The sequence below is a fragment of the Carettochelys insculpta genome, chromosome 2, assembly GCF_033958435.1.
Source record: "Carettochelys insculpta isolate YL-2023 chromosome 2, ASM3395843v1, whole genome shotgun sequence".
NCBI lineage: Eukaryota > Metazoa > Chordata > Testudines > Carettochelyidae > Carettochelys > Carettochelys insculpta.
Window position 1 is genome coordinate 281,261,459 of NC_134138.1, and position 21,353 is coordinate 281,282,811.

General features: G+C 62.2%; 1 protein-coding gene across 2 annotated transcripts in view; it reads left to right on the forward strand.

Moving 5' to 3' along the window:
• Positions 1-21,353, forward strand: part of AGAP3 (ArfGAP with GTPase domain, ankyrin repeat and PH domain 3) — a 300,607-nt gene that overhangs the window by 148,498 nt on the left and 130,756 nt on the right. Inside the window, exons 8-9 of one of the 2 annotated variants that reach the window (XM_074985396.1) lie at positions 5,348-5,503; positions 14,458-14,550. In XM_074985396.1, the coding sequence (XP_074841497.1) occupies positions 5,348-5,503; positions 14,458-14,550 (249 nt within the window). Of the gene's footprint in view, positions 1-5,347; positions 5,504-13,079; positions 13,212-14,457; positions 14,551-21,353 lie in introns of those variants that run through there. The other variant, XM_074985397.1, reaches the window with a different exon arrangement.

Genomic DNA, 21,353 nt, shown 5'->3' on the forward strand with positions numbered 1-21,353 from the left:
AAAGAACAGGGCGAGAGAGAAGTTATTAAAGTGATACATTAGTACGTCGCTAACAGGTATTGATGCAGCCCCCGGTGTTGTTTGCTGATTCTTGTAAGTCTTCGCAAGCATCGTTTTGGGGGTGGGCCCCCAGTCCAGACAGGCTTAACTCATGAGGACTGAAAAAACTCCAGGTGGACCCTGCCAGGGCCCCTCAGAGCTTTCCAGGTGGAGGGAAAAAGTCCTTTCTCCTTCCCACAGGCCCGTGAGGGTCACTGTCATGTGACCCAGGGGAACCGCTGGTTTTGCTAGCACGCCCCCGTCATTTACATGGCAGGTGGGATGGGTGTCTGGGAGTCTGTTCTTTTGTTCAGCCCATCACCTGGGCCCAGGAGGAGATCTCACCTCCCATTGTGAAACCCATCACTAAAGCATTCCTAGTACAGCTGCCGAGCCACTATCTGTAACTTCACCTACAAACAGGGCACAGCCAGGCAAGTAACAGACTCGGGGCATCACCAGCTTTCACTGGACACTCACTTGGTGCCCCTGGCACAAGCTTTGGGTGCCCCTCTGTGCTGGGGGGTGGAAATGGCTTCCATATCCAGTTTAAAATCCGTGACCTGGCCCCAGGAGGGGTGGGAGATGGACAGGCTGGTGCGGGGGCTGGAGAGGGGAGAGTGCAAGCAGAACATGCCTGGGAAGACGGGCATGCCACAGACGCCTGCGGTGGAGAGGGCGCCAAAGGGAGGGTGAGTAGGTGGCCTGTGAGCCAGTGGCGTGGGAAGTCTCTCCCAGCACTGCCAGCCCGGACTGGGCTTCAGGCCTCCAGCTGAGGACAGGGGGCTGCTGGCAGTGCTGAGGGCTTGGAGAGGCAGCGAGGTCAAAGAAAGCAGCGGCAGTGGGGAGTGGCCGCCCTGCATTTAAACCAGGGCGCTCATGAGGGGATTCTGCGCACTGGCTGGCCAGCCGGCCTGCCCTGGGGGGGTGTTCCTATCGGGGCCACAGGGCTGGACTGCGGACCAAGCTGCTGGGGGGGCGGGGTGGGTGGCCAGTCCGGAGAGGTGTGGGACAGGAGCCGCTGCGACAATGTACGGACTGGGAAAGTGGGAGGCAGCAAGAGCATCACTCGTCAGGCTGTGCTGCGGGGTCCCCCAGCACGCGGAGAACCGAGCCAGCAACCTGCCTCCGCGCACTGCAGAGGCAGCAAAACCTCACAGCCCTGCTGGCCGGTGGGGAGATCCCTTCCTGACTCCTCACACGGCTGGTGCTTACAGCATGGGCCTCTGCGTGACACCCAGCCAGCTGGGGCCTGAGCCTGGCCCACTCTGCCCGCGATCTCGGCACACCTCTGGGCTCTGATACCCGTCTGCGTGCCCGGGGTCGGAGCCCCGACTACTGAAAGGAGCCATTCAGTGATCAGGGCTGGGCTGGCCTGGCCTGGACCGGGGGCCCCTCAAAGCCGCTATCGGGGTTCTCACTCTCAGCCCCCCCGAGAGAGCCCCAGTAGCTGGGGGTCTAGGCCAGCTCTGCCCTTTTGCATCTGACAGCAAAGCAGGATTGACGGGCAGCTCGGGAGCCTCATTCTTCTGCTTCTGCCAGAGCCTTGGCCTCTCCTGGCAGCTCCTTGACCTTGTCCAGCCAGCATGGGCTGCACTGGCCTGGCGCTGGGCGCCCCTCAAAGTAGGCACCAGGGCTACCCACGGGTTCCAGCATCCTTGGGGGACTGCCCAGGAACTGTTGCCAAGAAGAGGGGGCTCCATGCTCTGGCGGGAGCCCTGAGGAGAGGCCCCACCTTCTGGGGGGCAGGGCTCTCTTCCCGTCATTGCCTGCCCCATGCCTTTTGGGCACATGCCCTGGATTCAGGGCTCACCATGTTCCAGCTGATTGGCCCAGCTCCTCTGGGCTGGGTGTTAACTCTGGCCTCCCTCAAGCCCAGCCTCCGCCCTGGGGACCTGCTTGCGGCACGCTAGGCACTGTCACCGGCCGAGTCCCAGGGCAGGTGAGCGCCATTTGGCCTGCTGTAACCCCGGTGGCAGGGACAAGCGCCGCGTGTGCTCAGGGCACAGCCTGGGGGCGTGCAGGAGGCTGGGGTAGTACTTCTTTGACCGCGACGTGCGACTCGGTGTGCCCACCCCGTGCGCTGCTCTCCAGAGGGCGGGAAGGGGTTAACTTCCTCTCGGCTGGGGACCCAGGACTCAGACCTTGCAGAGGGAGGTGCAGGTGCCCTGTCACAGCCCCTGCGGATGCTGGGCAGGAAGCCTCCCTGGTGGCGGCACTCAGCGTGTGGCAGACCTGGCCAGCCCACCGAGCAGCTGCTGCGCCCCATGGGGGCTCTCCCTGGCCCCGCTGCGCTGCCTCGGTCTGAGCAGCCCTGCTGGCCCCAGCCCTGCCAGAGTCTGGGAGCTGGGCGCTCTGGGAGTGCAGCTCTGTGGAGCTCGCCCAGGGAAAGCCAATCCTGGAGCTGCAAACCGGGTGCAAACCTCCCCGCAGCTGTCAGGCCAGATGTGATGGAGTTCGGGGTCCCCCAGGCTCTGCACCCAGCCGCAGGCAGGAGTGACTCTCACTCGGCAGGAGAACAGCGGGTTTATTAGCCGACAGGACGCAGCGTCATACAGAGGGGTCAGTGCAGCCGGCAGAGACAGCCAGTCCCAGCCATGCTGGGGAGAGGAGGCCCCGAGGGGCCCCCAGAGCCGGGGCCTGGCCCCCTCCTTTGTCTCTCTCTCTCTCCCAGCCCAGACTCACTGCTCCCAACTCCCAGTTCCAATTCAAACCCCTCAGGCTCCACCTCCCCCTTTCTCTGCAGCCCAAAGGTGTTACCTGGTCGCCAGGTTACCCCCAGCAGGAGCCCCACACCCTCTGTGAGCCCCTCACACACACACGTATCCCCCACTCCATCACACCAGAGCAGAGCTCACGCTGCAGAGCCGGGACACCCCCACCATGTGCAGATCCCTGCAGCTGTGCCAGCAGGCGCCGGCTGGGTAGGGCAGCCCGGGATTCCAAAGAGCCTGGTGCCCTCAGAGACCCCGCCTGCCCGCTCAGCACAGCTGGGGTTTGCTGACAGCTGCTGGGGCCCATGGGCTGTTCCGCCCTGGAGGCAGCCAGCAGACGGGTGGGGAACAAGTCAGTCTGTGCAGGAGCCCTGCCACTCGCCCCTTCCCGCAGCGGCGTCTGGGTCATGGGGGGGCGGACGCCGCCCTGAGTGTGGAGGCCCTGGGAGCTCAGACAGACCGTGACCTAAGTGGGGCTCTGGGGAAGCGGACAGCTCACCTCCCCCAGCAGACAGCACCATGGGCCCTGTGCTGGGGCAGTGGGCGGGACAGGCCAGGGTCCCCTGGTTTGCACTGGGCAGCACTAACGAGCGAGAGCAGCCCAGCTCAGCGGGTCTCTCACAGGGCTCCAAGGCTCCTGGGCTGCCCCGGGCAGGGCTAGGCGGAAAGGCAAAGCCCTGCCACGTGCGGCCTCGCTGCTGGGGCTGAAGCCTAAGCGACCTCGCCTCGTGGTGCCCCTGTGGCGTGCGGCCCTGGCCGTGTGTGGGTGTCTCCTCCGCCCTGGCATGTGTACGCAGAAAGCTGGGTGTGCCACTCTGAGCCACGGAGCTTCTGCTGCAGGGGAGCTTATGGCAGTCTCCCAGCCGCCGCCTCTTTCTCAGGGCTGGGCCCCCCCATGCTGTCCAGGCCCTCCCCCTCCTCCCCGGAGAGAGGGTGGGACGCAGGAGCTGAGTGGCTCTCCTCTGGGCCAGATGGGAGCAGTACACTGACCTGCTGCTCATCTCCACGGCTCCCGCTCTCTTTCCAAGCGTCCGGGACCTTCTGTGTCGGGAGCAGGACCAGGACCAGACCCTTCGGCCACGGCTGTTAGCTCCGAGCAGCAACACACGGTCCTGCTCTGCAGAGGCCCCCAGCATCCTTGTCCGCAGCCAGCAGCCACTCTTCCCCCTCTGCCGTGGGACGGGAAAGGTTCTCTTTGGGGGCACGTCTGCTTCTGGCACAAGCTGCTGCCCTGAGGGCTGAACTGTCTCCGTGGCTGGAAGCAAACAGGTTGTGATGTCACGTGGGTCAGAGCCCCTGGCTGCAGCCCCTGCCGGGGCAGGCCTGTCCGGTGCCACCCCCCCATGGTCACCCAGACGCCTCCAGGGTGACTTCATCAGAGAGCGGGTCTAGCTCAGCCTGGGCCTGCCTGGTCTGCGGGGACCCAGGAACGGCAGGTCTGGCACCCGTCTCTTCGGCTGTCACTACAGCCCGAGGGCAGGTGAGCTGCCAGCCTGGATGCTTCGTCTCCATACCTGGTGCTCCAGAGGGGTAAGAGGAGGCTGGTTCCCTGCCCCAAGCTGCCTTCTTGCTCCCACCAGGCCCTGAGGAGGCTGCAGGCTGAGTGCTCAGGGGCTCTCTCTGTCTGTTGGGCGAGGGCAAAGCCCTGCTGGAGTCTCCTCTCCGGCTGCCCCCAGTGAGGAGTTGGGGGGGCCCTTTTCCCAGCGGCAACCCCCATGGGCCAGCCCGGTTGTGGGCGGCCAGCCCCTCCCCTCCCATGGCTATCCCGCTGCAGCTCTTCTCGCGGTGGTCAAGGAAACGCTACACAGATAGTGACTCCTAAGAACACTGATGTGGACGCCACAAGCTGAGAGGAGCAAGCCACCAGCCGACCCCACCGGCGCCCGGCCTCCGTCTGGCAGCAGCCCCTCGAGGAGACGCCCTGCCCCGGGCACTGCAAAGAGAGAACTTTCTCCCAGGCGGCCGCTGGCCTGCCCGGAAGCGTCTGAGCCCCCTGCGGGCGGGTCTGTGCTCCCAGGAGTGGACCCATCTTGGTGCCCTTCGGTGGCAGAGATCACCCTCGACTAGCGGGGCGGCCGTCAGGGAAGGAAGTGAAACGCACGGACCCAGCTGTGGGGGAGGCGAGAGCCCGATGTGACGATGAGCCGGGGAGGGCTCTCCAGCCTCCTGCTTTGGCGGTCGCAGCCTTCGCTGGAAGGACGGGGCAGAGGCTTTGGCCCTCCTCATGCAGCTGCCTCTGGGCTGGCTGGGCTCTGCTCGGGCCAGCCTGGGCCACTGGATCAGGGTGTGTAATGGGGCCAAGAGCCAAACTCTGACCCTGCGAGTGATGGAAGCTGCTCCTGGCCGGGGAGCCGCAGCCCTGTGCAAGGCCGGGAGTGCGCAGAGGAGCCAGCCCGCACCGGCTCCCCATCCCGGGGAGAGCACTGAGAGGGTCCCCCAGGGCTGTGTGCTGTGCCCCCCCCAGCCTTGCTGGAGCTGGCTGCTCGGGGGCGCTAGGGACACTGGTCGCTCAGGGTGAGCCCACCACAGGGGCTGCTGGGGGCAGCCACAGGCGGGGCCTCTCCCCAGCTCATCTGCCTCTCTCTCTCGCGCAGGCCACCAATGGCAGCAGCGCCTTCAGCGACTACTCCTCCTCCGTGCCCTCCACCCCCAGCATCAGCCAGCGGGAGCTGCGCATTGAGACCATAGCCGCCTCCAACACGCCCACCCCCATCCGCAAGCAGTCCAAGCGGCGCTCCAACATCTTCACGGTAAGCGGCCGGCGGCAGCGGGCGGGGCGGGAGGGGCAGAGCGGCTGTGCGCGTGTGAATCATGCATGTGTGCGCGTGTGTCTCCTCCCGGTGTGCGCCCTTGGCACGAGTGGGCGTTCACCCGCCCTGCGGGGAGGGGAGGGTAGCGCTGCCTGGGTGGGCTCCTTTCCTGGGCTGTCCCTAGGCTCGGTCTCCTGAGCAGGGGCTGACGTGTCCCGGGGCCAGGGCTCTGTCTGCGCTGGCGGGCGAACGGGCCGCCAGGTATCCGCACGTGGTGCACGGGGCCCCTCTCATGTCCGAGTGTGACTAGCTGGACACCAGGCAGTTTGCTGGGGCCCTGGCTGATAAGGAGGGGATGGGTGGGCATGTCTGAACCAGGGGATTGAGGGACCCCTGGCCCTGGGAAGTTGTGGAGATTCAGGCTGGGGACAGTTACACTGTTGTTTCTGCTGGTTGTGTTTGCACCTCGTCTCTCAACACAAGTGCTCACACAGTGGCTCCACTTTCTCCAGAGCACCACGGCCTCCCAGCACCTCTTCCCAGCATGCTCCAGGGAAACCTCTGTCCTCCTGTCCCAGCAAACATGCCAGCTGGGACCCCCCACTACTCAACACATGGACACGCAGGCACGCACCTGCTGGGTGCATACCAGCCCAGCGTTCCCCAACAGCTGGACACCAGTACACACAACTGCCCACTGTTCCCCAACAGGTGTAAACCTGTGTGCACGCACACCCACTGCTCCCCAACACCTGTACACTGGTGTGTGTGTGCGTGCGCACGCACACGCACACCCACTGCTCCCCAACACCTGAACACCAGTGTGCACACACACCCACACCCAAACACCTGTACACTGGTGTGCGTACCCCCCCACTGCTCCCCAACACCTGTACACTGGTGTGCGCACACCCCCCACTGCTCCCCAACACCTGTACACTGGTGTGCGCACACCCTCCCACTGCTCCCCAACACCTGAACACCAGTGTGTGCACACACCCACGCGCACACACACACACACACACCCACTGCTCCCCAACACCTATACACCTTTGTGCGTGAACACCCACTGCTCCCCAACACCTGAACACCAGTGTGTGCACACACACCCACGCGCACACACCCACTGCTCCCCAACACCTGTACACTGGTGTGCACACCCCCTCCCACTGCTCCCCAAAACCTGTACACTGGTGTGCGCACCCCCTCCCACTGCTCCCCAACACCTGTACACTGGAGTGCATACACACACACACACACACACACACACTGCTCCCCAACACCTGTACAGTGGTGTGCGCACATGCCTACTGCTCCCCAAAACTTGTACACTGTTGTGTGGACACACCCACTGTTCCCCAACACCTGTACATTGATGTGCGCACACGCCTCCTGCTCTCCAACACCTGTACACCGGTGTGCACACACTCACTGACACGCCTACTGCTCCTCAACACCTGTACACCGGTGTGCGCACACTCACTGACACACCTACTGCTCCCCAACACCTGTACACTGGTGTGGGCATACTCACACACCTATTGCTCCCCAACACCTGTACACCGGTGTGTGCACACTCACTGACACGCCTACTGCTCCCCAACACCTGTACACCGATGTGCACACACTCACTGACACGCCTACTGCTCCCCAACACCTGTACACTGGTGTGCACACACTCACTGACACGCCTACTGCTCCCAACACCTGTACACGGGTGTGCACACACTCACTGACACACCTACTGCTCCCCAACACCTGTACACCAGTGTGCAGACACACCTACTGCTCTCTAACACCTGTACACCTCTGTGCACAAGCACCCACTGTTCCCCAACACCTGTACACCGGTGTGCCATGTGCCCACTGTTCCCCAACACCCGTACACCTGTGTGTGTACACCCCCACTGCTCCCCAACACCCACACACAGGCATTTCCCAGTTTGCACACCCATATCCCCAGCATGTACCCTGCCGCCCATCTGCACCTCCCAACCCCCCTTGGCTCAGGACACGCGGTTCCCATGGGGACCCTGCTGCTCACTGTGGTGCCAGCACGTGCTCCCCCACATCGGTCTCCTGCGTGGTCCTGCTCACTATGTGCTCCTGTTCTAATGGGTGGTCGTGCTCCCTCCCGCCGTTACTCGTTCTCATGCTCACACTGGCTGTTGTGCGCCAGTGCACACTGGTGTTCTCACGCTCGTCCATGCACCCACTGGTCTGGATCTCGCCGTTGGCTCATGGTCATGCTCCCCCTTTTGCTGCAGCTGGAGCACCTCAGGCTTGTGGTGATGCTCATTCTCGGCTGGTTCATCAAGGGGCTCATGCTTCATCACTGGGGAAGTCATTAATCGGGGCTCACACTCGCTTCGCTCTCTGGGGGCTTCCTGCTCGCTCGTCTTCTCTCGCTCAGTGTGGGGCTCACTGTCATCTCGGGGGGGTTCCTGCTCGCTTCCTTCTCTGTGGGGCTCTTGCTTGCTTGCTGTCACTTGCAGGTTCCTGCTGGCTTGGTGTCTCTGCGGGGTTCCTGCTCGCTTGCCTCTCTCGCTCGTCCGGGGCTCACACTCGCTTGCCACGTCCAGGGGATTCCTGCTCGCTTCCCTCTCTGTAGGACTCGCGCACTCGTCCGGGGCTCACGCTCGCTTGCCACGTCCAGGGGATTCCTGCTCGCTTCCCTCTCTGTAGGACTCGCGCACTCGTCCGGGGCTCACGCTCGCTTGCCACGTCCAGGGGATTCCTGCTCGCTTCCCTCTCTGTAGGACTCGCGCACTCGTCCGGGGCTCACGCTCGCTTGCCATGTCCAGGGGATTCCTGCTCGCTTACCTCTCTGTAGGACTCGCGCACTCGTCCGGGGCTCACGCTTGCTTGCCATGTCCAGGGGATTCCTGCTCGCTTCCCTCTCTGTGAGACTCACACTCACTCGTGTGGGACTCACACTCACTCGTCTGGGGCTCTCGCTCGCTTGCTGTCTCTGTGGGACTCACGCTCACTCGTCTGGGGCTCTTGCTCGCTTGCTGTCTCTGTGGGACTCACGCTCGCTCGTCCGGGGCTCTCGCTCGCTTGCTGTCTCTGTGGGACTCACGCTCACTCGTCTGTGGCTCTCGCTCGCTTGCTGTCTCTGTGGGACTCACGCTCACTCGTCCGTGGCTCTCGCTCGTTTGCTGTCTCTGTGGGACTCACGCTCACTCGTCCGGGGCTCTCGCTTGCTTGCTGTCTCTGTGGGACTCACGCTCGCTCGGTCTGTGGCTCTCGCTCGCTTGCTGTCTCTGTGGGACTCACGCTCGCTCGTCTGTGGCTCTCGCTCGCTTGCTGTCTCTGTGGGACTCACGCTCGCTCATCTGGGGCTCATGCCCAGTGGCCAGCTCCAGAGGTTCCTGCTCCTTTGACCTCTCTGTGGGGTTCATGCTTGCTCAGCTTGGGCACTGGTTTGCTTGCTGTCTGCAGGGGGTTCCCACTCGCTTGCTGTCTCTGTGGGACTCATGCACACTCGTCCGGGGCTCTCGCTCGCTTGCGGTCTCTGTGGGACTCACGCACACTCGTCCGGGGCTCTCGCTCGCTTGCTGTCTCTGTGGGATTCACACGCACTCGTCCGGGGCTCTCGCTCGCTTGCTGTCTCTGTGGGACTCACGCGCACTCGTCCGGAGCTCTCGCTCGCTTGCTGTCTCTGTGGGACTCACGCACACTCGTCCGGGGCTCTCACTCGCTTGCTGTCTCTGTGGGACTTGCGCTCGCTCGGTCTGTGGCTCTCGCTTGCTTGCTGTCTCTGTGGGACTCACGCTCGCTCGTCTGGGGCTCATGCCCAGTGGCCAGATCCAGAGGTTCCTGCTCTTTTGACCTCTCTGTGGGGTTCATGCTTGCTCAGCTTGGGCACTGGTTTGCTTGCTGTCTGCAGGGGGTTCCCACTCGCTTGCTGTCTCTGTGGGACTCAGGCACACTCGTCTGTGGCTCTCGCTCGCTTGCTGTCTCTGTGGGACTCACGTGCACTCGTCCGGGGCTCTCGCTCGCTTGCTGTCTCTGTGGGACTTGCGCTCGCTCGGTCTGTGGCTCTCGCTCGCTTGCTGTTTCTGTGGGACTCACGCTCGCTCGTCTGTGGCTCTCGCTCACTTGCTGTCTCTGTGGGACTCACGCTCACTCGTCTGTGGCTCTCGCTTGCTTGCTGTCTCTGTGGGAATCGCGCTCGCTCGGTCTGTGGCTCTCACTCGCTTGCTGTTTCTGTGGGACTCACGCTCGCTCGTCTGTGGCTCTCGCTCACTTGCTGTCTCTGTGGGACTCACGCTCACTCGTCTGTGGCTCTCGCTCGCTTGCTGTCTCTGTGGGACTCACGCGCAGTCGTCCGGGGCTCTCGCTCGCTTGCTGTCTCTGTGGGACTTGCGCTCACTCGGTCTGTGGCTCTCGCTCGCTTGCTGTTTCTGTGGGACTCACGCTCGCTCGGTCTGGGGCTCTCGCTCGCTTGCTGTCTCTGTGGGACTCACGCTCGCTCATCTGTGGCTCTCGCTCGCTTGCTGTCTCTGTGGGACTCACGCTCGCTCGGTCTGGGGCTCTCGCTCGCTTGCTGTCTCTGTGGGACTCGCACTCGCTCGGTCTGTGGCTCTCGCTCGCTTGCTGTTTCTGTGGGACTCACGCTCGCTCGTCTGTGGCTCTCGCTCACTTGCTGTCTCTGTGGGACTCACGCTCACTCGTCCGGGGCTCTCGCTCGTTTGCTGTCTCTGTGGGACTCACGCTCGCTCGGTCTGTGGCTCTCGCTCGCTTGCTGTCTCTGTGGGACTCACGCTTGCTCGTCTGGGGCTCTCGCTCGCTTGCTGTCTCTGTGGGACTCACGCTCGCTCGTCTGTGGCTCTCGCTCGCTTGCTGTTTCTGTGGGACTCACGCGCACTCGTCCGGGGCTCTCGCTCGCTTGCTGTCTCTGTGGGACTCACGCTCGCTCGTCTGGGGCTCTCGCTCGCTTGCTGTCTCTGTGGGACTCACGCGCACTCATCCGGGGCTCTCGCTCACTTGCTGTCTCTGTGGGACTCGCGCTCGCTCGTCTGTGGCTCTCGCTCACTTGCTGTCTCTGTGGGACTCGCGCTCGCTCGTCTGTGGCTCTCGCTCACTTGCTGTCTCTGTGGGACTCACGCGCACTCGTCCGGGGCTCTCGCTCGCTTGCTGTCTCTGTGGGACTCACGCTCGCTCGTCTGGGGCTCTTGCTCGCTTGCTGTCTCTGTGGGACTCACGCGCACTCATCCGGGGCTCTCGCTCACTTGCTGTCTCTGTGGGACTCGCGCTCGCTCGTCTGTGGCTCTCGCTCACTTGCTGTCTCTGTGGGACTCGCGCTCGCTCGTCTGTGGCTCTCGCTCACTTGCTGTCTCTGTGGGACTCACGCTCACTCGGTCTGGGGCTCTCGCTCGCTTGCTGTCTCTGTGGGACTCACGCTCGCTCGTCTGTGGCTCTCGCTCGCTTGCTGTCTCTGTGGGACTCACGCTCGCTCGTCTGGGGCTCATGCCCAGTGGCCAGCTCCAGAGGTTCCTGCTCCTTTGACCTCTCTGTGGGGTTCATGCTTGCTCAGCTTGGGCACTGGTTTGCTTGCTGTCTGCAGGGGGTTCCCACTCGCTTGCTGTCTCTGTGGGACTCACGCTCACTCCTCCGGGGCTCTTGCTCACTTGCTGTCTCTGTGGGACTCACGCACACTCGTCCGGGGCTCTCGCTCGCTTGCTGTCTCTGTGGGACTCACGCGCACTCGTCCGGGGCTCTCGCTCGCTTGCTGTCTCTGTGGGACTCGCGCTCGCTCGGTCTGTGGCTCTCGCTCGCTTGCTGTTTCTGTGGGACTCACGCTCGCTCGTCTGTGGCTCTCGCTCGCTTGCTGTCTCTGTGGAACTCACGCTCGCTCGGTCTGGGGCTCTCGCTCGCTTGCTGTCTCTGTGGGACTCACGCTCGCTCGTCTGTGGCTCTCGCTCACTTGCTGTCTCTGTGGGACTCACGTGCACTCGTCCGGGGCTCTCGCTCGCTTGCTGTCTCTGTGGGACTCACGCTCGCTCGGTCTGGGGCTCTCGCTCGCTTGCTGTCTCTGTGGGACTCGCGCTCGCTCGGTCTGTGGCTCTCGCTCGCTTGCTGTTTCTGTGGGACTCACGCTCGCTCGTCTGTGGCTCTCGCTCACTTGCTGTCTCTGTGGGACTCACGCTCACTTGTTCGGGGCTCTCACTCGCTTGCTGTCTCTGTGGGACTCACGCTCGCTCGGTCTGGGGCTCTCGCTCGCTTGCTGTCTCTGTGGGACTCACGCTCGCTCGTCTGTGGCTCTCGCTCGCTTGCTGTCTCTGTGGGACTCACGCTCACTCGTCCAGGGCTCTCGCTCGCTTGCTGTCTCTGTGGGACTCACGCTCGCTCGTCTGTGGCTCTCGCTCGCTTGCTGTCTCTGTGGGACTCACGCGCACTCGTCCGGGGCTCTCGCTCGCTTGCTGTCTCTGTGGGACTCACGCTCGCTCGTCTGTGGCTCTCGCTTGCTTGCTGTCTCTGTGGGACTCACGCGCACTCGTCCGGGGCTCTCGCTCGCTTGCTGTCTCTGTGGGACTCACGCTCGCTCGTCTGTGGCTCTCGCTCGCTTGCTGTCTCTGTGGGACTCACGCGCACTCGTCCGGGGCTCTCGCTCGCTTGCTGTCTCTGTGGGACTCACGCTCACTCGTCCGGGGCTCTCGCTCGCTTGCTGTCTCTGTGGGACTCACGCTCGCTCGGTCTGTGGCTCTCGCTCGCTTGCTGTCTCTGTGGGACTCACGCTCGCTCGTCTGGGGCTCATGCCCAGTGGCCCGCTCCAGAGGTTCCTGCTCCTTTGACCTCTCTGTGGGGTTCATGCTTGCTCAGCTTGGGCACTGGTTTGCTTGCTGTCTGCAGGGGGTTCCCACTCGCTTGCTGTCTCTGTGAGCTGTCCTCGCTCAGTCTGGGGCTCACTCTTGCAGGCCGTCTCCAGGGGCTCCTGCTCGTTTGGTCTCTCTGGGGCACTCTCACTTGCCCTCTTTAGGAGGCTCACACTCGCTCACTCAGTGGGGCTCACGCTCGCTGGCCGTCACGCAGGTGCACACACACGACTGGCACCGGGTGGTGGCGGTGGCAGCAGCAGCAGCAGGACTTGCAGTTGCCAGTTGGCTCGCTCCCCCCGCGGCTGGGCTGGGCAGGGCAGCGTGTCCCGCCACTAGTGCAGCCGAGCTCACCGCCCCATCCCAGACCTGGTCCTGCTGGGTGGGCGTGCAGGGCCTTGCTTAGGTTTCTAGGGCTGGGGAGAGGCCCTGGGTGCCCTGCTCTGGGAGCAGCTGCAGCCCAGAGGCAGCTCACCCAGCTCTGAGCTGCAGTTGCACCTGCGCCCACAGGCCCCCTCCCCTGGCTGTGAGTGCCCTGCTGCCTTGGGCCTCCTGGTTCGGTGAGCCAGGGGTGTGAGTCGGTGGGCACCAGGTGGAGACAGGCCCCCGTTCTCAGTGGCTGCCTGCTGCTGCCTCCAGCTCCGAGCTCCATGGCCAGCCTCTGTCTGTCTCTGCTGCCTTCCCTGCCGCTGACAGACGCATGTCTGTGTTCTGAGTCTAATTTGCCAAACTCTCTATTCTCTCAATATTTGCAGATATGTGCCACTGTTTCCAACTTTTCATCTACCAAAAGGCCTTTCCAACTCCTTCCAAATTAGAAGATCCAGGTGGTTACACACGGCACCTCTGTACCAATTCTCTCACTTTTCATTGCCTCTCCAGGGCCGGATAAGGGATGGGCACTGGGACTGATCTAAGATTAGAGGCTCGCCCGCCCGCCCTCCAGCCAGCATGGGCCCCCCTCCCGGAGACACGCAGGAGCCTTTTAACCCCCCCCATGTACAGTCTAGGAAGCGCTGAGACGGCCTGCGCCTACACTCTAAGTCGGGACATTTCTGGGCCTGCGACGCTGGCTGGGCACTGTCCGTGCTCCACGGATGCCAGGCGGACGACCCTCCCGGGATGGAAAGAGCTGCAGACCCAGCGGGACCAGGGCGACAGCAGCAAGTGGAGCTGGATGGGCCAAGGGACGCTTTGCTGCCGCTAGCGCCAGCTGCTCACATGCCAGCCCCTTCCTTCCTACTGCATTTTCCTGCAGCCTGCATGGACTCCTCTTCCTCCTTCTCCTGCTCCTCTTCCTCCACGCTGCAGAGCAGCCACCTGTGTCTCTGTCATTTCCTCTCTTTCGATCTCCTGGTTTGATCTCGCTGGGCCCCAAGCGAGCGAATTGGGGTCGCAGGCGCGTGGGGCAGATGGTCCTTTCTGATCCAAAGCACACGGGAGCTCCCCGCCCACGTTGGCGCGTGGGACACGAGAGAGACGTTGCGGCTGCCCTCCTTCTGCCGTTGTTGTGATTCTGAATGTATTGATTGTGCTCCATGCTGTGTATGACTTGATATTTCCCTGTCGTAAGCACCTTGAATGAGTTCCGCTCAACAGACTGTATATTTCACACTGTATTGATTGGAGTTTGCTCTGTCACCGCAGCCATCCTCCAGGAGCAGCAGCACTGCTCCAGACGCTCTAGGTGTACCTGATAGCTATTGTCCAGGCTCTCTTGTAAGGGCTGGGAGCTCTGCCCAGTGACCTGTGCTACTTTGTATGGTGCAAGTGTGTTCACAGAATAAACCTGTTGGATTAGTAGGCGTGTGAGTTCCTTTCACTGCCTGGGCCTCTCCCGCTTCCATCCATGCTCCACCCCCATCCCACGCTCTTCCTGTGTGTCACCGTGTGTGTGTGCCCCCGCAGGCGCCAGGACTCGGGGCGGCTCTGGGGCAGGCGACAGCGGCTGGGCGGGAAGCTTTGGAGCACGGGGACTCTGGGGAGGCTTCTCACAGCATCCGTCGAGGGCCGGGGGAAGAGCTGGAAGACCCTGACCCGGGGAGCAAGCGCTGACCTGGTGGGGAGAGAAGTGGCTGCACGTTCCCTGCTCCCCCGCCCGTGTTTAACACGCCCGTGTCTCTTCTCTTCCAGTCTCGCAAGGGCGCGGACCCGGAGCGGGAGAAGAAGGCGCCAGAGGGCAAGGTGGACAGCATCGGCAGCGGGCGGGCCATCCCCATTAAGCAGGTTCGCGTCCCGACTCTCCTAGGCCCTCTGGGCCGGGCCGGGGCTTGGGAGAGGGGTGTCTGCAGAATGAGGGTGCCGGGGGGCTGGTGAGTGGGGCACGTGGGTGTCCCGGTGCTGGCTGCGGGAGTGTCTGTCTCAGCTCATTGTGTGTTCCCATGCCAGCGTTGCTGTCACCGGCTCTGCGTTCAGCGTGTGTGTGCACCCCCCCGTGCCCCCGCACATTTTGTGTGTGTGCGTGTGCGTGTGTTTGTGTGTGCACCTGTCCTGTGGCTGCTTGCCATGCTCATGCCGGTACTACCGTGTCCCAGCAGAGGGCAGCAGAGCGCTGCCGGCGCCGGCTCTGGCTCCCGGCTGCCTGCGGTGGCTCCGGCCCGGCGCTGCCTGGGCTCTGCTGGCCCTGAGCGGTGCTGGGAGCAGGCCCAGCCGCCAGCCCGCCTGGCTGGAGTGAGCCGCTGGTGCAAAGGTGAGACACGGGGCAGGACGTGGCCCAGGCTCTGAGCGCGGCGCCGGTGCCCTGGTGCCGGTGTGAGGGGCCCCGGGCTGGGAGCAGAGAGAACGTTCTCTTTCCATAGCAGCTCGGGGGGTGGAGATGGGGCCAGGTCAGGGCTGCTCGTGGGAAGGGGCGGCCAGGGTGGCTCTGCCTCCGAAGGTAAAGGGGAGGGGACCGTGGCTAGCTCTGGGGCATGTGGGGGTCTCGGAGAGTTGCAGTTGTCCGTGTTCGCGGGACTCCAGGAACTGGGGTTTTCGGGTGGGGGGAGCACCAAGTAGTGCCGGAACTACCCTACGGTCGGGAGAACCCACCAGCGACTGGCGGCATGTGGTGCCCATCGTACTGGGGGCTGTGTGATGTCCCTGGCTCAGGAGCAGTGTGGGACTGGTGCCCGTAGCCAACAGGCAATGGGGCTGAGTTACGAGGGGCAGTTTGACCAGTTGAGGGACAGTCCCTGCCCGGCGGCACCAGGCTGTGCTTGGGCCCTTGGTGTCCTGGGATGGAGGAGCTGGCTGCTGACAGGTGAGCCCAGGGGCACTCAGCCGTGCTGCTTTCGCCCTGAGAGCACAGCGCGAGCGACGCCTCGGTGCTCCCAGTACTGCTCACAGGCCTGGCGTGCATGGGCAGGAGGCCGGAGTCCGTGCCTTGTTCTAGCTGTGTCCGAGTACGGTGCATGTGCTCACAGATCTGCAGTGGGGGAGGGCGGCCCCCGTGGCTAGTTCTGGCTCCTGGACGTCCTGTGCAGGCCCCGGCTCGGACTGCTGATGGCTCCCTGGCTCGTACCTCTGACCCCAGACTCTTGTGAGAGCCTCAGGCCCCTGTGGCCCCAGAATTCAGCTACAGCTCACGGCTCCTGCAGGGCTTTCTCAGCCTGGCCTGGCGGGCTCTGCTTGCTTGGCACGCTGCCCAGTCTCCTCGGAGTGGTGGCAGCAGAGCCCTGGGGGGCTCTGACAGGCCCTGGGTAGCAGCCTCCCTGACCAGGCAGAGAATGCCTGGATCCCGGGGAAGAGCGCTTCTGATGGCTGTGCACAGCAGGGACCAATGGATAGCGATGCGTGTCCCCTCCTTGGAGCTCTGGGACCATGGTCCCATTTTATTTCTGCTTGATGCTGCAGCCCCGTGAGCTGCTGGGTCCTGGGGGTGGTAGAATATAGAATCATAGAACTCTAGGACTGGACGGGACTATGAGAGTTCTTCAAGTCCAGCCCCCTGCCCTCTCTGCAGGACAAGCACCGTCTAGAGCAGCGGTTCCCAAACTTTGGGCGTCACACCCCCCTTTTGACTTTTGAGAAACCCTCACGCCCCCACCTCTTCTTTACCATCATCCCACCCCCCGTAACAAAAAGTTCAAATTGTGAGTTAAAATCAACACAAAAACTTGATATAAAAAAATTATTTAAAATTAAAAATACACACAAATAGTTTTTCTTGGACCCTTGTGGGTGCCAGGTGCAGCTCCAGCTGCCTGAGCCCCATGCCAGATGCCTGCTCACTCGAGCCCCGCGCTGCCAGTGCCAGCTGCCCACTCGAGCCCTGAGCTGCCAGGGCCAGCTGCCCACCCGAGCCCACGCTGCCAGGGCCAGCCACCCAGCCAAGCCCTGCACTGCCAGGGCCAGCCACCCACCCGAGCCCACGCTGCCAGGGGAAGCCGCCCACCCGAGCCCCGCGCTGCCAGGGGCAGCCACCCACCCGAGCCCACACTGCCAGGGCCAGCCGCACACCCGAGCCCCACGCTGCCAGGGCCAGCCGCCCACCCGAGCCCCGCGCTGCCAGGGCCAGCCGCCCACCCGAGCCCCGCGCTGCCAGGGCCAGCCGCCCACCCGAGCCCACGCTGCCAGGGCCAGCCGCCCACCCGAGCCCCGCGCTGCCAGGGCCAGCCGCCCACCCGAGCCCCGCGCTGCCAGGGCCAGCCGCCCACCCGAGCCCATGCTGCCAGGGCCAGCCACCCACCCGAGCCCCGTGCTGCCAGGGCCAGCCACCCACCCGAGCCCCGCGCTGCCAGGGCCAGCCGCCCACCCGAGCCCATGCTGCCAGGGCCAGCCGCCCACCCGAGCCCATGCTGCCAGGGCCAGCTGCCCACCCGAGCCCCGTGCTGCCAGGGCCAGCCGCCCACCCGATCCCCGCGCTGCCAGGGGCAGCCGCCCGCCTGCCATCCCAAGCTACCTGAGCCCCACATTGCTGGGCCCAGCCGCCTGCCTTCCAGCCTGAGCCACTCAAGCCCCACTCTGCTGGGCCCAGCCACCAGCCCAAGGCCCTGCCCTCCCCTCCCACAAATCCAGGCACCCAACCAGACAGGAAACAGAGGGTCGGCATAAATGGTAAATTTTCCAAACGGAGAAGGGTAACTGGTGGTGTCCCCCAAGGGTCAGTCCTAGGACCAGCCCTGTTCAATGTGTTCATAAATGATCTGGAGAAGGGGGTGAGCAGTGAGGTGGCAAAGTTTGCAGATGACACGAAACTGTTCAAGACAGTCCAGACAAAGGCAGACGGTGAAGAACTTCGGAAAGATCTCACCAAACTGAGTGACTGGGCAACCAAATGGCAAATGAAATTTAATGTGGTTAAGTGTAACGCACATTGGAAGAAATAACCCCCACTATACATACCATGTGATGGGGGCTAATTTAACTACAACTAATTGGGAAAACGATCTTGGAGTTATTGTGGATAGTTCCTTGAAAACATCCAGGCAGTGTGCAGAGGCTGTCGAAAAGGCAAATAGGATGTTAGGTATTATGAAAATAGGGATAGTAAATAAGCCAAGGAGTATCTTACTGCCCCTGTATAAATCTACGGTACACCCGCATCTTGAGTGCTGGGTACAGATGTGCTCTCCTCACCTAGCAGAAGATATCCTGGCACTGGAGAAGGTTTTGAAAAGGGCAGCAAGAATGATTAGGGGCTTGGAACAGGTCCCGTATGAGGAGAGGCTAAAAAGTTTGGGACTTTTCAGTTTAGAAAAGAGGAGGCTGAGAGGGGACGTGATAGAGGTATATAAAATTAGGACCTGTGTGGGGAGGGTGAATAAGGAGACGTTATTTAGTTGTGCCCATAATACAAGAACTAGAGGACACCAAATGAAATTAATGGGTAGCAGGTTTAAAACTAATAAAAAAAATCTTCTTTACTCAGCACATAGTTAACCTGTGGAACTCCTTGCCAGAGGAGACTGTGAAGGCTAGGACTGTAACAGAATTTAAGAAGGAGCTAGATAAATTCGTGGAGGTTAGGTCCATAAAAGGCTATTAGCCAAGGGTAGGAATGGTGTCCCTGGCCTCTGATTGTCAGAGGCTGGAGATGGATGGCAGGAGACAAATTGCTTGATCATTGTCTTTGTGCCCTGCCCCCGGGCACCTGGCCCTGGCCACTGTCAGCAGACAGGCTACTGGGCTGGATGGGCCATTGGTCTGACCCAGTATGGCCGTTCTTATGTTTACCCCCCAGGCCCCGTGCTCTTACCCCATCCCCCTCACCCAAGCCAGGCACCCCCAGCCCCCCATCTAACCCCATTGTCCTCCCTCTCCCCTCAACCCACACTCCCTCACCTTTGCAGGAGGCAGCTAGGTCCACATGGGTCTTCTCCGGCTGTCTGCTTTTCATAGAGGCTGAGCCAGGTCACCCACATAAAATGGCCGGGGCTGAGAGTCGGAAGCCAATGCTGGCTCTGTCTTTGGATGGGGGGAATGATGGGGGGCGCTGGGTCACCTCATGCCACCCCTAGAATTTCTTGATGCCCGCCCCCAGGGGGCACACCCCCAGTTTGGGGAACCATGGTCTAGACCATCCCCTTACACATCTCCAGCCATGGAGATTGCACATCCTCCCCAGGCAATTTATTCCCGTGTTTGACCACCCTGACAGTTAGGAAGTTTTTCCTGATGTCCAACCTAAACCTTCCTGGCTGCAGTTTAAGCCCATTGCTCCTTGTCCTGTCCTCAGAGGCCCAGGAGAACAAGTTTTCTCCCTCCTCCTTGTAACCCTCTTTGAGGTGCTTGAAAACTGCTACCATATCCCCCCTCAGTCTTCTCTCTTCTAAACTAAGGAGGCCCATGCGCGCTGACAGGTAACAGAGAGGTAGCCATGGTGCTCTGTATTCTAACAAAACACACCAGCAGTCCTGTAGCACTTTAAAGACAAACAAAATGGGTCTGTCCCACGAAAGCTCATCACTTCATAAATCTTTTTTTTTGTCTTTAAAGTGCTACGCAACTGCTGGTGTGTTTTGTTAAATAAGCCCAGTTCTTTCAGTCTCCCCTCAGCTCATGTTCTCTAGACGTTTAATATGGCTCTACCCTAACCCCTCCCTCCTAGGGACATGTCCCATGAGAAACCACTGCACTGTGCAATCTCCACTCTGCTGCTGCTAACAGGAGTGTGGCCAGAGCCTGACAAAGGCAAAGGGATGTATTGCCAGAGGCTGAGGGGTTCAGATCCGCTCCTGGTGCATGTGGTGAGGAGCCAGCTGTGAACCTGCAGTGGGAGGTGATAGAGCCCCACCACCCAGCAGGGGCGTGGGGCAATAAAGTGCCCTGGTTCAGGGCTCCTTGCCCGGCGAGCTCGGGACGGCCCAGTCTGCCAGCTGCAGAACCACACCGCCAACGAGCCTGAAGGTGTCGGTCTGCACAACTTGCAAGCTCTGGGGCTGTGCCTGCCCAGCGTGAGGTCTCTGCAGCTCTCCCCTTGGCTGGTGGCTTGGTCCCAGGTGAGAGCCGCAGTGTCGGTGGCTGAATTCATCCCCGTTCTGGGGGCAGGGCCCAGGACAGAGGCTGGCTATGAAACTCCCGGAAGGAACGAGTTTGGGGGAAGCTTTGGCAGCAGTGGGGAAGGCTGCTGGACTGGGGAGCAGCACAGCCTGGAGGCAGCTGCTGAGCTCTGCCCGTTGCAGCCCGTCCAGAACGTTGCTGCTTGTGACTCAGTGTTTGTCCCCAAGTGCCAGTTTCACACTCTGGAGCTGGAGGCGCCCAACTCCTGACCTTGCTCCCTGTGAGCCAAAGGAGCCCAGCCTCCCCCGCATCCTGTACCTCTTGCTCTTCCCCTCTGACCTGGCAGCAGGGGCTGCTGCACGCCTGCACCCCCGCTACCTGGGGTGCATCCTGCACTGGGCGGCGAGAGGCTTGTTGGGCTGGGCCGGGCTGTGGGGAGCAAACATGATGTCAGCCCCCAGCCGGGGTCGCTGGGCCAGCCCAGGCTGGCCTGGCTTCTTCAGCAGGGCCCAGAGCCGGGCACTCCTCCTCTTCGGGATCTGGGACCATGCTGGGAACCGAGATTACATTTAAATTGCCATTTGCATTTTCCAATCAATACGCGACTTCACAATTAAGTTTGGTGTTAAAATTCTTAGCGAAAAGTGAGTGGAAGGGAGATTTGTGGAGTGAACGAGTCCTTTGGGGGCCATCACGGCTCCCTGCCTCATTACACTGCATATTGCTGCTGCTGCTGCTGCCGCCGTGCCTGTTACTGCGCACCCCCAATTCCAGCACAACACGCCGAGGAGGCGCAGGGCACGCGGAGGAGGCGGTGGGCTGGCCCGGTGTTCATCCCTCCTGGCGTCTCCCCTTCTGCGACAGTCACCGGCGGGAGCAGGCTCTGGGCACCCAGGACTGCCCCGGGCAGAGAGCAGGGAGGTGGTGGTGGAGGCACACAGGATTTGTGAAGGGTGCGTGTATGGCATCGGGGGTGGCGTGGTCGTGGCACGCAGGGGGTGTGTGTAAAGGTGGGATGAGCACAGAGGTCTCCAGCCCTGTTGGACTGGACGCTCCCCGTCTGAGCTGGCTCTGCTCTGGGCTCATGTGCGGCCACTGCAGCTCATCTGGGCTTGTCCCCTCCCTCCTTTCGCTCCTCAGCTCCTTCTCATCGTGTTTTCTGTGTCAGGCTGGCAGTTTGCTCCGTTTTTCAGCACGTGGGAAAGCTGGATCCCCTGAGCTGCTACCAGCCTCCCTGTGTCATCAAAACAGTGGCCGCATCCAGCCACAGAGCAGGGGCCCTGGTGCAGCCCGCACTGTAGGGTCACCCAAGCCTGGGCCCAGCCCTGGCTCCCTTCCACTGCTTTCTCCAACCCTTGCAATGTCTGATCCCTCAACAGAGAACCAGGCTGTCTGCTTCCACTCTCCCAGAAACGTCTGGGCCTCCGCATGCCCCAGCCCAGCCATGCGGCAAGCCCTGGATCCAGCTGGAGCTTGCAAGCTTTTGGCCCCGAACCCCCGACTTGTGTAACCTACAAAAAGAGCAAGCCCAGTTTAGGCACATGCCACTGGCAAACCGGCTATCTCAGGCGCTGAGGTCAATCGACTTGCAAACCATGGCAGTGAAGCCT